The following is a 13,767-nucleotide window of genomic DNA, read 5'->3' on the forward strand; positions in this document are numbered from 1 at the left end:
TCAACATGGGGGATAGTCATCAGGCAGGAGATAAGAGATCACTACCAGGTGATTTCCTAGGAACAGTCAAGGAGGAGGAAAGATATTGCAGAGGTTGTTAGCTGATATTATCTTAGAAAGGCAAGGAAAGGTTAAACTGAATGTATCTCAGTTTAGCTAACAGGCTTACAGTGCTGGCAAGGTGGCTGGTGTTCAAAACATGATTCATCGCAAGAGATTCAGACATATCAGTCACCGGCTTGTGAAGTTTCTTCAGATCTGCCTTATATTTAACCTATTGATAAAACAAAGGAAAACGTCAACCACCTTGTCACAGGAGTACATAAAGCAGGCTTATAAATGGATTACATTTCAATTGTTGTATTACAGCTTGTGCAATGAGCTACTGTCTATGGAGATTTTCAGTCATTCAGATCATAGTGGTTCCAAAGGTGCTGGTGGCCTGCGGAGCTGGCAGCAGAGTCGGACAGTGAGGAGGTTGGGGAGGAACATGGGTCAGTCCTGGAGTCTGGGGAAGGCTCGGTTGAGGGCTCTGCGTCAGAGGCAGAGAAAGGGCCATCTGGGAGGTACATGCTGCCTCCGGAGCCTCCAGAGTCAGACCTCAGCGAGGCAGAGGAACAGGGGGAGCCTGTTCCCAGTGTGCGCATGCGCAGAGCTGCCAGAAGGCAAGAACAGTTAAAACAAAAGGGACAACTCGGGAGTAGGGCTTGGAGATGTTGGTCCCTCCCATAAGACTTAAAAGAGGAGCAAAGGCACGTGGGCCTTTGCAGGAAGCAACGTTGTTAATTCTGTTCAGTTTAAAGTCTGAAGCTCTGTTTGATTCTGGACTCCATGTGGCTTTGCTAATTAGGTCTTTGGCAGCATGACAAAGGAGATAAAGGTGGGTGATTATCAGCCTTATACCGAAGGACTCTTTACAACTATGTGGGACTCATCTACGAATGAACAGAATTCACAGCTGTTGCAATAAAAGAGGTTTTTGGGACTACTCGTGTGTTTTACTGACTCAGGAACCCCAAGTCAGAACAGGTGCTTTTTCAAAAATCAACTGAATTTTCTTGTCTTTTTTTTTTTCTATTCTCATCTAAGAAGCTTCCTCAGTTCAACTGTGGTCGTAAGTCGAAGGCTATCGGTACACCTCAACTTATGACCACAATGAAACCCAAAACTTCAGTTGCTAAGCAAGACAGCTGTTAAGTGAATTTTGCCTCATTTTACAACCTTTCTTGCCACCATCATTAAGTGAATCACTGCAGTTGTTAAGTTAGTAACACAGTTCTAAAGTGAATTTGGCTTTCCCATTGACTTTGCTTATCAGAAAGCCACAAAAGGTGATCACAGGACTCTGGGACATTGCAGGAATTATAAATACATGCCAGTTGTCAAGCATCCGAATTTTTGACATGTGATTGTGACCATAGGGATACAGCAGTGGTCATGTGAAAATGGTCATAAGTCACTTTTTTCGGTGCCACTGTAACTTTGAACAGTCACTAAATGAATGGTTGTAAGTCAAGGACTACCTGTATTGTTGGAGTTTTTAAACTGTTTGTTTTCACCTGCGCTTGGTCTGTTTACCATTTTTATTTTCTCTGTAAATACTACAAGGTTCTAGCAAACCTCTCTCAAAGGAATCTAGATCTGGCATCTGGGTTCTCCTCACCATTCAAAGAAAAGCTAATGAACCAGACTTACCTCACTTGCAATGTGGTGAGCATCTTTCAAGGTCTTGTAGATCTTGCTCTCCTTCAGATCGTATTGAGGCCTCTTTCCTTTTTCTTTATCAAATCTTTCTTTGTACTTGATCTGAGTTGAAGAAAACATACACACACACATATATTTTAAAAAGGGTCCTGAACTTTAACATTTCTGGCACCAAGAAGGGAGAAGAGAAAGCACCTATCCACAATCAGGTGTTCAAAAGAAATCTGATTGCAAGCAAGCAGATCAAAGGATGCATCACATAGGAACTACTTCGAAACAAAAGAGACCATTGGAAAGATCAAGATTTTTCAGTAGTAAGATTGTTACATGCTACATTTCACAGGGTGACATTTCTTCTTTCATTCAGTGGTTTATTTCAGCTCCACAAATCAAAAGGTATCAAATTTATCCATTGCAAAAAAAAAAAGGACAAATTGCTTGAGAAAGTGAGATGAAGCACAACTTCCGTTGTGTTCTTATAGCAAAGGCTTTCCCCAACCTTCAATTGAGTGGCACAGTATTTCATATATCCCTTCACTCCCAGACAGCATGGCTACTGGAATGAGGCAAACAACAATCTGGCATATATTCAGGCCTCAGAACAGGAAAGGTGGTATTATACAATTCTGTTACTCTACCACCACATCCCACAAAGGCATGATAAAGGGCAATAAACTTATTTATGTAAAAGCCAAACCTGTAGAATCCATGGTACACTCTGTGCATCTTCAGTGCTAAAAGGGAGTGGGGTTTGCTCTCTGTTTATATACATTAGTCAGCGTTTCCCTTCTAATATTGAAGGTGTTGCCTAGCTGGGTAATGAAATGTCTGCAAGCTCAGAGAGCACCAAATATTCTCTTCTGTTGGTAAAGCTAGACTTTTAAAGTGTTTATGTCTTGCTTTTACTTTGAAAATATCAAAGACATTTTACATCAGATTACGGTAGATAATTATCAATAAAATAAGATAATAACTTTCCTAAGATTTCTCATGTGGAAGGTCATTATTTAACATCTACCCTACTACCCCACCAAGAAAATTTGCACCTCATGTAGTTGATGCCCAAATTATTGTTTTTAAGAGAAGTGATAGCCTTTTAAAGTGTTTTTAAAAAGCAACTGAAAATAAAAGTTCTGCTCTTTCTTATTAAATTTAAAATAATCTATCTGAACCCACTGATGGATAGTCTGCTTCTAATCATGTAAATAATTCAGCAAGCTTGCTTTCATCCCAATATGATTATATTCAACTCAGCTTTTTTTTTAGTGGAACTTGCATATTGCATTTATATTACATAATATTGTACTTACATTCAATAATATAACTTTCTAGATAAACAAGTTCCTAAATGTTTTAGTACTATTATTATTAAACAAAGTCATAAAAGAGAGGAAATATATTAGCTGTTTAGTAGACAAAAAGTCACAGATTATAAACATAAAGGCATTATCTGGCTACAACTAAGGATATTTTCATTTTATTTAGACTATAGAGTTTAAATAGGAAGTAAATGGACAATACTCTTAAAAGATGGGCATAACTGTGTGCAAGAGCTGATGGAGATAACTGATGAAAGGAATTGATCATGCTAGGAAGTAACACACATCACTGTAAAGAAATAAATGCAGTCTATCATCAGAAAAATCAAAGATGCTATAGTGCACTTTCAACTCACATTCCATGATTCTTTATTTATAAAATATGGATATGTTCTTATCCATGCAACTCTGTATCCATCATGCTGGATAGTTTCATTTTTAAACTAGACTGATAAAAATTCTGGGAACATTCAGTTGATATCCTTCTCGTTAGATTTCCTTGAGAAACATACACCGAATCACACATGAACTGATGCATTTGAGAGGAACAATGACGTTTTCACAATGACAGATCTGACACATGACTAAGGAAAACTTTTAACTACATCCAGTGTTATGTATGTGGACTTTGGTTAAAGATTTCCAATTCTATGTTTTCTATTGGCAAATGGACAACACAGGATAAAGACAAACAACAATAACAACAGCATAAGAAATGACATGCAGATTAACCATAACAGTGATGGAACTGGTGACATGATAGACAGTATAGATGACAAATAACCCCTTGAAAGATTTTATGTTGAACTTCTACACAGTCAGAAGTATAGAAACATTCACACAAACAAATGATGTATCATTACGAACATCTATAAATCTGACAAAAGTATTGGATTTTTTTTTCAAGAAAAGATTGTTAGTCCCATTAACTTTCCAAGAGTCAAAAGTTGCTTTTTCTTCAATAAAAGACTAACTAGAACAGCTTAATAAGTGGAAGAGTTTATTATTTCAAAGATAAGATGGTGTATCATTTTCTGTACAAAGAACTGATTTTTGTCACAAGCACAGAAGACTGTCTGTGACTGCATGCAACATAAAGAAAGAAAAGCAAGAAAGGAAATATCTCCCTTTTTTCCTTATGTCCAAAAGTCCTCTTCAATGTATGTCCTTCCTAAGATTTAGGCCAACAATTCCCATCATCCTTCACCACTGGCCATGCTGGCTGGGGCTGATAGTACTTGGAAGCCACCTCAATGGAAGGAGTCAATTTGGAGAAGGCAGATAGTAAGAGAGTCTTTCTTAAGAGGGAGTGAGGAAAATAAACAGGAAACACTTGACATCAAGTAGCAGCAATTAGAAATTAGTCAAGATCCAGTTCTGGCTTCATTTTCCAGAAGCCTTTCTTCAAAACTCAATGTTTTGTATAGCCTGGCTGGTTGAAGACAATAAAGTGAGATCACTATTGGGAATGCTTGCTCATTGTCTCAGTTCGGCCTCCATAGTGAATGGCCATTTTTTTACATGTTTTACTGTGTGTGTTTTAGTTTAGTGTGCAACAACATTCATTAGACCAGGCTTGCATTTTAAATGCACTAACTGCACCTTCTAAAATTATTAGATTTGAACAAATATTCAATCTCCATTTCAATACTGAACTCTCAGGAGCAATTTTATATAAGAAAGAAAAGGGAGATTTTTTTAAAAAAAATTAAACTTCATGAGATTTTCTTTAAAAAAAAGAGAGAGAGAGAGCATCCCATTGGCAATCCAGGCTCAATTTTATGTGCCAAGAACATTTTGCAAAATTCATAAAATGGAAAAAGCTGAAAAGGACAGGCACTTTAAATCCTTCTTACATGACTACTTAGGGTATTAGCTTTTTTAAAATGCCTCATCCAGGGTGTATCATACGATGCTGCCCCATGTCCCCTCAAGTATCCTTTAATGTATTTGACCTACAAAGCATAGCAAGATAGTAAGATTAGGTTAGCCAACCTGCAATGACACAAAGCAAAGAGCTAAGACAGAAATGCAGGCATCATCCATTCCTTCTCTTGATGGAGATGTCTCATAGGATAGAAGCAGCATGATTTGAAAACTCATCACTTGTTCAAAGTTTGATGGAGGACAAACAGGTTGATGTTAATTAGTAACAACACTAAAATATAAGGTACCCAAATTATTGAAAATAAATCATTTATACAAGCAGTAAATCACAGTTTCAGCAAAGTAAAAATATCCAAGTATTATGCTAGAAAATCTTTTGAGTATAACTCAAAAGTTAAGTTTTCAAGCAAATATCTTGTCAGAAATCCCAAATACACGGGGAATGGAAATAAGACAAACACATTAAAATATTTATTGCAAAAAAATGTGGAGCTGGTAATTATTGTTTTAAAATCCTGTACTGGTAATATATGGCATACCAAATTTACTTAACAGAAAATTGGTGGTGTAATAATTACCTCTAAATGGGTAGTACAGTATGTTTGTGGGTCATGTATTCACTGAGAATAGAAAATACAGTTGACAATGAATGAAGGAGCTGCTTCTTGGTGAATTTAACTCTTTTCTAATATCTAAATCAGTGTTCCTCAAGCTTGGTGACTTTAAGATGGCTGATTGAGAAATTCTGGGAGTTGAAATCCAGACATATTTAAACCTATTAAAATCTATTTTATAAATAAGTATGTACTTTGCTGGCTATTCATTTTAATTAGGTAGTATTCAATTTTTTGGTCTAGATTAAATTGTAACTTCCATCAGATGTGTAAATGTACACACAAACATATGTATGTGTATATCTTGTATATGTATTTGCATACACGTATTTGATAATAAGGGAAATTGCCATTATGCTTTGTTTGTGTTTGTATTTTTATTTATTTTTTATTTCTAGAGAGTTATCTCAAATCCAGAAGTGTGGTATAACTATGGTACTTTCTGAAACAACAGTCATATGAAAACCATAGATGAGAGTTTTGTAAAAGGGAATAATATTTTATCAATAAAAATGGCTTCATACTCACTTCTGTAGGACGTCCTTCGCTTCCAATTAGTTTATGGACAAATTTTAAGTTGAAACTCACCCTTTGTTCAATGTTTTGCTTTAGAAATTTTAATACAGCAAATCTAATTTTTAAACCGCTAATAAAATTTTCCTGCAATGTTTCTAAACATTTAAAATGCACTGCAAATTTAAAATTGGATGTCTGCCCAAAATGAATACTGAAGTAGCTTTACTCTTTACCATCCAGTACATATTCATATGAACAGGAACAATTCATTTTAAATAATTCACTTTAAAGGTAAAATCGTCACTGTGCTAGTCAAGCCTTCTGAAATTAGGATCCAAATTTCTTCTGTACATTCAGTGTTACTCTTTGGAAGCTCATATTAAGCACAGGATTAATCAAAGATTAAGGGCGGCCCATGTATGCCCAGGATGTCTACAACACAGAACTAACCTTTTTATGTATGAAAAGATGAATTCACATGCTATACACAGTGACAGGATTCTGAGCTAACCCAGAGTCAGCTCTACTGATTACTTTAGGTATCAACATTACCTCCAAGAGATTGTGGAAATCCTGGGTCACTTGCTCCTATTGTTGTAATTTATTTGCTTTGATTGTTCATACCTGGCTGGTTAGTTTGGACACTTCTTTGGCAAGTTCAATATCTGGACGTCCAAGCATGGTGACTCCTACTCCAGCATCTTTGCGACCTTTGCCTTTGTATTCAATCTAAGATCAAGCCAGACATTTGAAACACCAATGAATGTTGTATTCTACATACAAAAATTAAAGCAATTTTACTTATATGTGTATTATATAAGCAACAAGTTATGAAGCAGTTACATTGATTTGCACTCACATCGCTGACTAAATGGGAGACTTGTGTGGCCTTCATAATATCGGGTCGATCTGCCACAGTGGTATAGTGGAGCTGTGATTTGGCATCTTTTTTATATTCGACCTACAGTAGGTGAAAAGAAGAGGCAGATCAACGATAAACACAATATTTTTTAACTAGAGGAGAAAATTTTTTAAAAAACTATTTTTTAACTAGAAAAGAAAAGACAACAGAAGGATGAAAATCAGCTAATATTTTGCCATTGGTTTGCTCTGGGTGGGATGAAATCACCATTTATATATGGATGTTTAGCAAAAAGGAGAATGGGGAAATGGAGAGGGGAGATGCGAATGTAGTCATCTATGGAAACTGTCATGTGCATGGAGACCCTTACGCCCAACCCAGATCAATAAGGGTGGAAATCTTGTGAGGCATGATTACATCTGCTCTGGATTTTTTTCCCTCAGTGTCATTTGCTTCTGCCAAAGAAGGAAGAGTGATGCCATAGGAAAAGTCATTGGAGAGAGGCAATTTTCTTGCCGCTTCCATACACACATTATCTCAGGAGCCTTCACAATTGCAGTCCCTTCTTCTCATGTCTAAAACTATGTATTTGCTTTTGATTGGATGAGCAGTTAATGCTTCCCCTCTGACTCTGCTCAGCAAAATCTCCCAGAATGTTTAGAAAGCAGAGCCACTAGTAGAATACTGGGAAATTCAGCTCTGGTCCAGGATGATGTAATGGCGTTTAGGAAAGCTTCTGGGATAGGATAAAGGCTAGAGGTAGAACTAACTTTTGAGACATAAACTAGGCTTTTCATCTGCAGAATATAATTTCACACATTTATGCTTTAAAATGGAATTATAAAGAAACTCAAAGTAGATTGAAAGAAGTTTTTTTTACATCTATCGTGCTTGAAATATACCTAAAATTATTAGGGCAGTATATATTTTAAAAGCCATGCCATTCATGCCCAAATCTTTCTTTAAAATGTTAAAACATCTACTTTCAAATTAATTATATGGGGCCTTAAGCACTCTGGAATTAAACAAATCTTTCCAGGAAGTGAGAATCCAAATTATCATGATATCCATTAGAACCTTATCAAATACATGTAATAATGAAACCAAGGTAAGCTTTAACCTCCAAAGCTGAATGCACTTTGAGGAGGAGTGGTACTTATACTGCTCCTTCTTCAAGGGAGAGGGGCAGTTCAGAAATGTAAAAAATAAATAAATAACAAAGTCATTTTTCTAGCAATTAGCATAATTATTATTACTATCGCTACACATATTTCTATGTTTTTCCTTAGATCTCCTTTCATTTTACACTGCAGTGGCAACCAGGTAAAGTAGGTTTGTTTGCAAAGGAGACTGATATTGAGGGGTCCTTGGTGCTCTCTGACCTTGGTTGTTTCCTTGCAGACGTTTCGTTATCCAAACTAGCACTGATGATGTTACCTAGTTTGGGTAACAAAACATGTGAAAACAAAACAAAACAAAACAAAACAAAACAAAACAAAACAAAACAAAACAAAACAAAACAAAACAAAACAAAACAAAACCCAAGCTCAGAGACTACCAGGGATCCTTCGTTTCAACTCTGAGCTCCAAATACTTTCCTTTATTGGAGACTGTCACACTCATTTATATATCCTGGTTAAATCATGATATCTTAATTCCAAATATTAACAATACACTGAAATGGTCCTGCATCCAATAACAGATCACATTTTATTTGTTAAGGAAGAAAGTGCAGAAATAACTTACAATACTCTGTTTCTTTGCCACATCCATGGCGTGCTTTACATCAGGAGGTTCCACCATGATAGAATAATCTGACTTGCCTTTTTGTTTTTGAAATTTCTTTTTATAATTTGTCTGTTTGGGATAGAAAGTTATGCTTATTATTAGTCTCCACTGAAAATCTGTTGATGTTTAAAATAGGAAAGGCAGATTAAAAACACTGCTATCTGGAAAAAAGGATGTGTGAGTATATGCTTGTACGATAATAAGTTTTATCTCTTTAGTTCTGCTGTAATTTTCCTTTATATTCTCAAACTCTTTGCATTATTGATTGGATTCAAAGGGCAGCCATATTACTGAATTGGCAGATAATAATAAAGTCAGTAGCATTAATTATATATGCAACACCACATCTGTTCTTAATTCCTAGTCATCCTGTGATTTAACTTTCTTCTCACCCTCATTTCTATCTTCTTTCTAAATTTTCAAGGTACTTAAAATTATTTTATTGTGTTCATAATCAAGTTTTTAAATCATGGAAGTTCAAATGAGAGGAACACTTTCCAGATTTTTCAACAATTGCAAGTACACATCCCACAACATGTTAAGCCTTTGTAGATTCTGAATATCTGAACAGTTGAAAGAACTGTTAAATGATAAACAGTACCTTTCAGAAAACACTGTTATAATTTACAGCGGAGAAATTATAGTTTCACTCACAAACACAGAAAAGACAAATGACCATCTGCAATGTGGATAAAGTGATGCAGAAGTAGCTTACCTCACTAACATTACTGGTGACTTTTTTGACATGAACAGTATCCCGTGTTTCTGGCAATTTTGTGAAAGAACCATGTGGGAGGTGTTTCTTCACATGCTCTTTGTATTTGTTCTGTTTATCAAAAGACAAACAAAATATTTCAGAAGTCACTTATCTTTAGGAAGAAGATATTCTGAAGCCAAATAATTGCAAAATAAAAAATGAAAAAGTCAGTTACCTCAGACACAAGAGAGCTAACCAGCTTGGCAAGAAGGATCTGGGGAGTGTCTGGAATAGGAAGGATGCTTCCCCGTTCCTTGTTGTGCTTCTCTTTATATTTTAACTGAGAAGTTAAAAAAGGGGGAAACATGTTTTCAAGCAACAATCATCAACAGGATTCCACAAATGAGATTATCAACAGTGAGCATGTTGTTTTCTTCTCTTAGCTATTAAAAACCCAGGATCGAGAAATCTTATACGGAAGCTTAAGCAACTATAAGATGTTTCTGAAATCAAAACATAACCTTGAAGAATGTGAAGGATGTGATGCAACATTATTCTTACAAAATCTTTGTTTAAACATGATGCAGGCATTCATCTAGACCAGAGTTCCCCAAGTGGTCAATATTGACCCCCCCCCAAGGATTGATGGGACTATTTAAGGTATAAGTGGCTGGGGATCAAAAGGGGATCAGCAAATGTCTGGAGGTCAATAAAAGATGTAAAATCAATTGGGGTCAGTTAGTCTTTTGGGGACAGTATAGAACTTACGTCAGTCCTGAAGATAAGTGGCCAGCAGTGAGATAGTATTAACTAGGGTTGGATGGTCAACCAGAGAGAGGACTTGAGCTGTCTCTATTATTATTATGTGTATGGGTTATCTAGTTAGATTCAAGCCTAAAACTGGTGGAAACAATAATTCAGTTCCTAACCAAGGATCTAAGAATTATTAAAGTAGCATCTAGGAATATAGGCAGTTCCTTATTTGTAAACCTTATTTACAAACCATTATTTGTAAATACTGCAAATACATTTGATTACATTTATGTTTTGTTTCTGTTTAGCAAGAATGGTCAAAATCTTTTCCATAGAAAAGGTTTTAAAATACTTACATCACTTGCCAAGATTGCATTCTGCAATGCCAACACTGTGTTTTTGTCATCTGTTACAGACAACTTGCATCCTTTGAGGTATTCTCGGTCAAGCTTGTATTCGTACTGCAAAGAAAGAAAGAATAATAGTAACAATAACAAAAAATGAAAAGTGTCTAGTTTACTCTAAATAACAACAAACTGTCTTATTCCATCAGGGGAAAAAGTAAGTTTCCTTTCTCAATTGCTTACATCACTCTGTTGCAAGGATGTCTTAGCAGCTTGGATAAAGTCAGGTCTATCCATGGTCCAGTGCCAGTGAGCTTTGGTTGCTTCATATTTCTTCTTGTAATCCAGCTATTTAATAAGAAATATAAACATATAATCAAAGTGTTCTTGCAAAACTGGCATTTTTAAAAGAATTTTAAAAGGTTATTATAGTTTGCTGAATAGTTAATTCATCAGCGAATCAACAGACATGATTAATAAGAATATTGGTCTGGGACAGATGTAAACTCCATAGAAGAGTGATGTGTCTATGTCATGGTGTAATTGGGCAAATCACCCATCTATGTCTAAAAGTCATCCAAGTTAGCATCATATAGATTTAATGAACCATTTTTATGTTACAAGATTGATGGGAAAAGTGCTCAGTTCTCTCTTTAGGAGGACACAAAAGCTAGTTGCCAGGATTCTATTTATTAAATGATGGTATTTTCATTCCATATTCATATCTTCTGGGTTGCATAAGGTTCTCCAAGAAAGTTGGATCTGGGAATCTGTACTGCCTCCCTTTCTCTATGAAGCATTTTACTCAACAAGATGGTGTGAGCCCATTCTCATACTTCTGAAAATACCATGAGGAACATGAATACTTTCATTCTGGATTTCTATTAAACTATGACAAGTGGGTTCTTCAAATGTTCAAGAGAGTGGGAATTGGAAATCCTGCTTTCCTAGTTTCCTTTGAAAGCCTTAGTCACCAATGATAACATTTAGATGGGAAAGAGAGAGAGAGAGAGAGAGGGAGGGAGGGAGGGAGGGAGGGAGGGAGGGAGGGAGGGAAGGAAGGAAAGAAAGAAAGAAAGAAAGAAAGAAAGAAAGAAAGAAAGAAAGAAAGAAAGAAAGAACTTACATTGCTGTTCACTTTGTAAGCCTGCTTAGCAGCTTTAATGTGAACTGAATCTGGTATCACATTGCAGTGAGATTTGTTCTGCTCATAGAGTTCTTTGTATTTCAGCTGTTGGAAAAGCAGAAGATGAATGATTTATAAGGAAAGACAGAACCAAAGCTATCCCAAAAGCTTTATTCATGTATTTATGCTAGGCTGGATTGCAGACAACTATTTAAGGCTGGCTGTATATTTACAACAACATAACCTAAATCCAAAGCATATTAATAAATAGTCTTACACATGAGGGGCACTTCATTAGAAGGATACAATTGTAAAAAATTACTTACTTCACTTATTCTGTCCATGACCTTCCGTACATGGAGAATCATGGGAGTATCATGAATGCTGGTATATCCCTTTGGTTTGGCTTTCTGGAATTCCAGTTTATAAAGAATCTAACATAAAAAAAAGAAAGGAAGTTAGCACATGTAATCAATATATACATACATACATACATACATACATACATATATATATATATATATACACACACACACACACACACATATATATACATATACATATACATCATGTACATCATATACATATACATATACATATACATATATATATACATGCATACATACATACATACATACATACATATATATATATATATATATATATATATATATATATATATATATATATAAATATTAAAAAACACTTCCATTAGAAAGTTGCACCCAAAATGTCCAACCCCTCTTCATTCCCTAGTTATCTCCTATTGGATATCATGACTGGCTTGAAAAATGCAACTACCAAGTCCAGTCCAAGAAAAACTACCGCTACCCTCATCTAGACCTGTCTGAATAAGACATACAAATGTTGCATCTACAATCACAACAATATTAAAATTGGCTTATTTGATCTCCTGTATTTGAACAATCAGCCAATGAAACAATCATTTGCATGCCCAGAACATACATAGGTCAAAATGAAGAAAGTGGGTGATAGCATGCTAACCGAACACCCTATGCTATATCTTAGCTATCAGACATGAATGATTGCAGTTGATGGCACTCTCTTAATTATCCAACTTAAAATCTTCTTGAAGGCATATGTAGAGAAAATTGCCTATATTTTCAGCACACACACACATATATATAAAGGACAACAAAAACAAAAGTATGACACTTTAATTAGCTTTTGGCATCGGATTTTGTATCATTCAGGTGTGGGTCTGCTACCAGTCAGTGAACATTGTATACTTGATGATATAGTTTAACATTTGGTGTGTTTGACAAGTGGGATTGATCTCAAATCCATTTAATTAGGAAGGTTACTGACTAGTCACTATTTCTCAGTCCGAGAAGTTGGAAGTATGGAAACAAAACTGAGGGGAAGCCAAGAACTCAAGAAACACCGAGTTTCTTGAAGATATGTAACCCATATCTTCTCTAGAACACACCAAACCCCCCCCAAAAACCTATCATTGATTTATCTTTAAACTTACCATTTAATTTGAGAATTTTCAGTCAGAGAGCCACTACTGATTCATTTCCTATCTCTCCCAAAATAACAATACTAAAAAAAGTTGCTTGACACCACTTCTTTCAAATCTCAGCACTTACATCACTGATTAGCTTGTTGACTTTGGTAGTCCTCAGATGTTCTGGAGTATCCACAATACTTGTAAATTTGTCCTTCTGCTTTTCATACAGCCTTTTGTACTTGTACTGTGAAAGGAAAAACAAATAACAGTGATATGGAATGGCAGCAACAAAAACACCGCCAATACACCTTTTCAAAAGGGAGCTAGAATTAGCCTGCTCGCTATCAACAGCTGCATAGAGGTCAACTGAAACTGTCTATGTGGGGAGCAAAGCCCACACAACGGAAATGTCAGTTAGGTGGCTTTTGGTTATGCTGAATTCAAAGGAAGCCAACGAGATGCAAAAAAAAACTGCAGAGCACACATTCAAGCCACCTCTCAGCCATGTAACTTTGGAGTGACTACTGTGAATCATCATCTCTAACCCTCCCACCACCTTGATATGGGAATGGATATGAGATAATCCCATATATCCTTCCTGGGACAGGATGTGAACATGATAAATAAAAGGAGTAAATTAGCAGGTTTTCACCCAAGCAGATGAAAACATGGGCTGTGCTTGG

General features: G+C 35.9%; 1 protein-coding gene across 31 annotated transcripts in view; it reads right to left on the reverse strand.

Annotated features, from left to right (window-relative positions):
* Positions 1 to 13,767, reverse strand: part of NEB (nebulin) — a 217,056-nt gene that overhangs the window by 32,503 nt on the left and 170,786 nt on the right. For 23 of the 31 annotated variants that reach the window (XM_087881852.1, XM_087881880.1, XM_087881857.1 and 20 more), the window contains exons 150-162: positions 13,224 to 13,328; positions 11,937 to 12,044; positions 11,611 to 11,715; positions 10,728 to 10,832; positions 10,497 to 10,601; positions 9,623 to 9,727; positions 9,406 to 9,516; positions 8,649 to 8,759; positions 6,900 to 7,001; positions 6,665 to 6,769; positions 4,880 to 4,978; positions 1,696 to 1,806; positions 170 to 274 (exon numbers count right to left, since the gene is read on the reverse strand). In XM_087881852.1, coding sequence (XP_087737978.1) covers positions 170 to 274; positions 1,696 to 1,806; positions 4,880 to 4,978; positions 6,665 to 6,769; positions 6,900 to 7,001; positions 8,649 to 8,759; positions 9,406 to 9,516; positions 9,623 to 9,727; positions 10,497 to 10,601; positions 10,728 to 10,832; positions 11,611 to 11,715; positions 11,937 to 12,044; positions 13,224 to 13,328 — 1,377 coding nt within the window. The remainder of the gene's footprint in view (positions 1 to 169; positions 275 to 1,695; positions 1,807 to 4,879; positions 4,979 to 6,664; positions 6,770 to 6,899; positions 7,002 to 8,648; positions 8,760 to 9,405; positions 9,517 to 9,622; positions 9,728 to 10,496; positions 10,602 to 10,727; positions 10,833 to 11,610; positions 11,716 to 11,936; positions 12,045 to 13,223; positions 13,329 to 13,767) is intronic. The other 8 variants (XM_087881859.1, XM_087881879.1, XM_087881868.1 and 5 more) reach the window with 1 other exon arrangement.

This window comes from Pantherophis guttatus, chromosome 1, assembly GCF_059756535.1.
Source record: "Pantherophis guttatus breed Tessera chromosome 1, ASM5975653v1, whole genome shotgun sequence".
NCBI classification, from domain to species: domain Eukaryota; kingdom Metazoa; phylum Chordata; class Lepidosauria; order Squamata; family Colubridae; genus Pantherophis; species Pantherophis guttatus.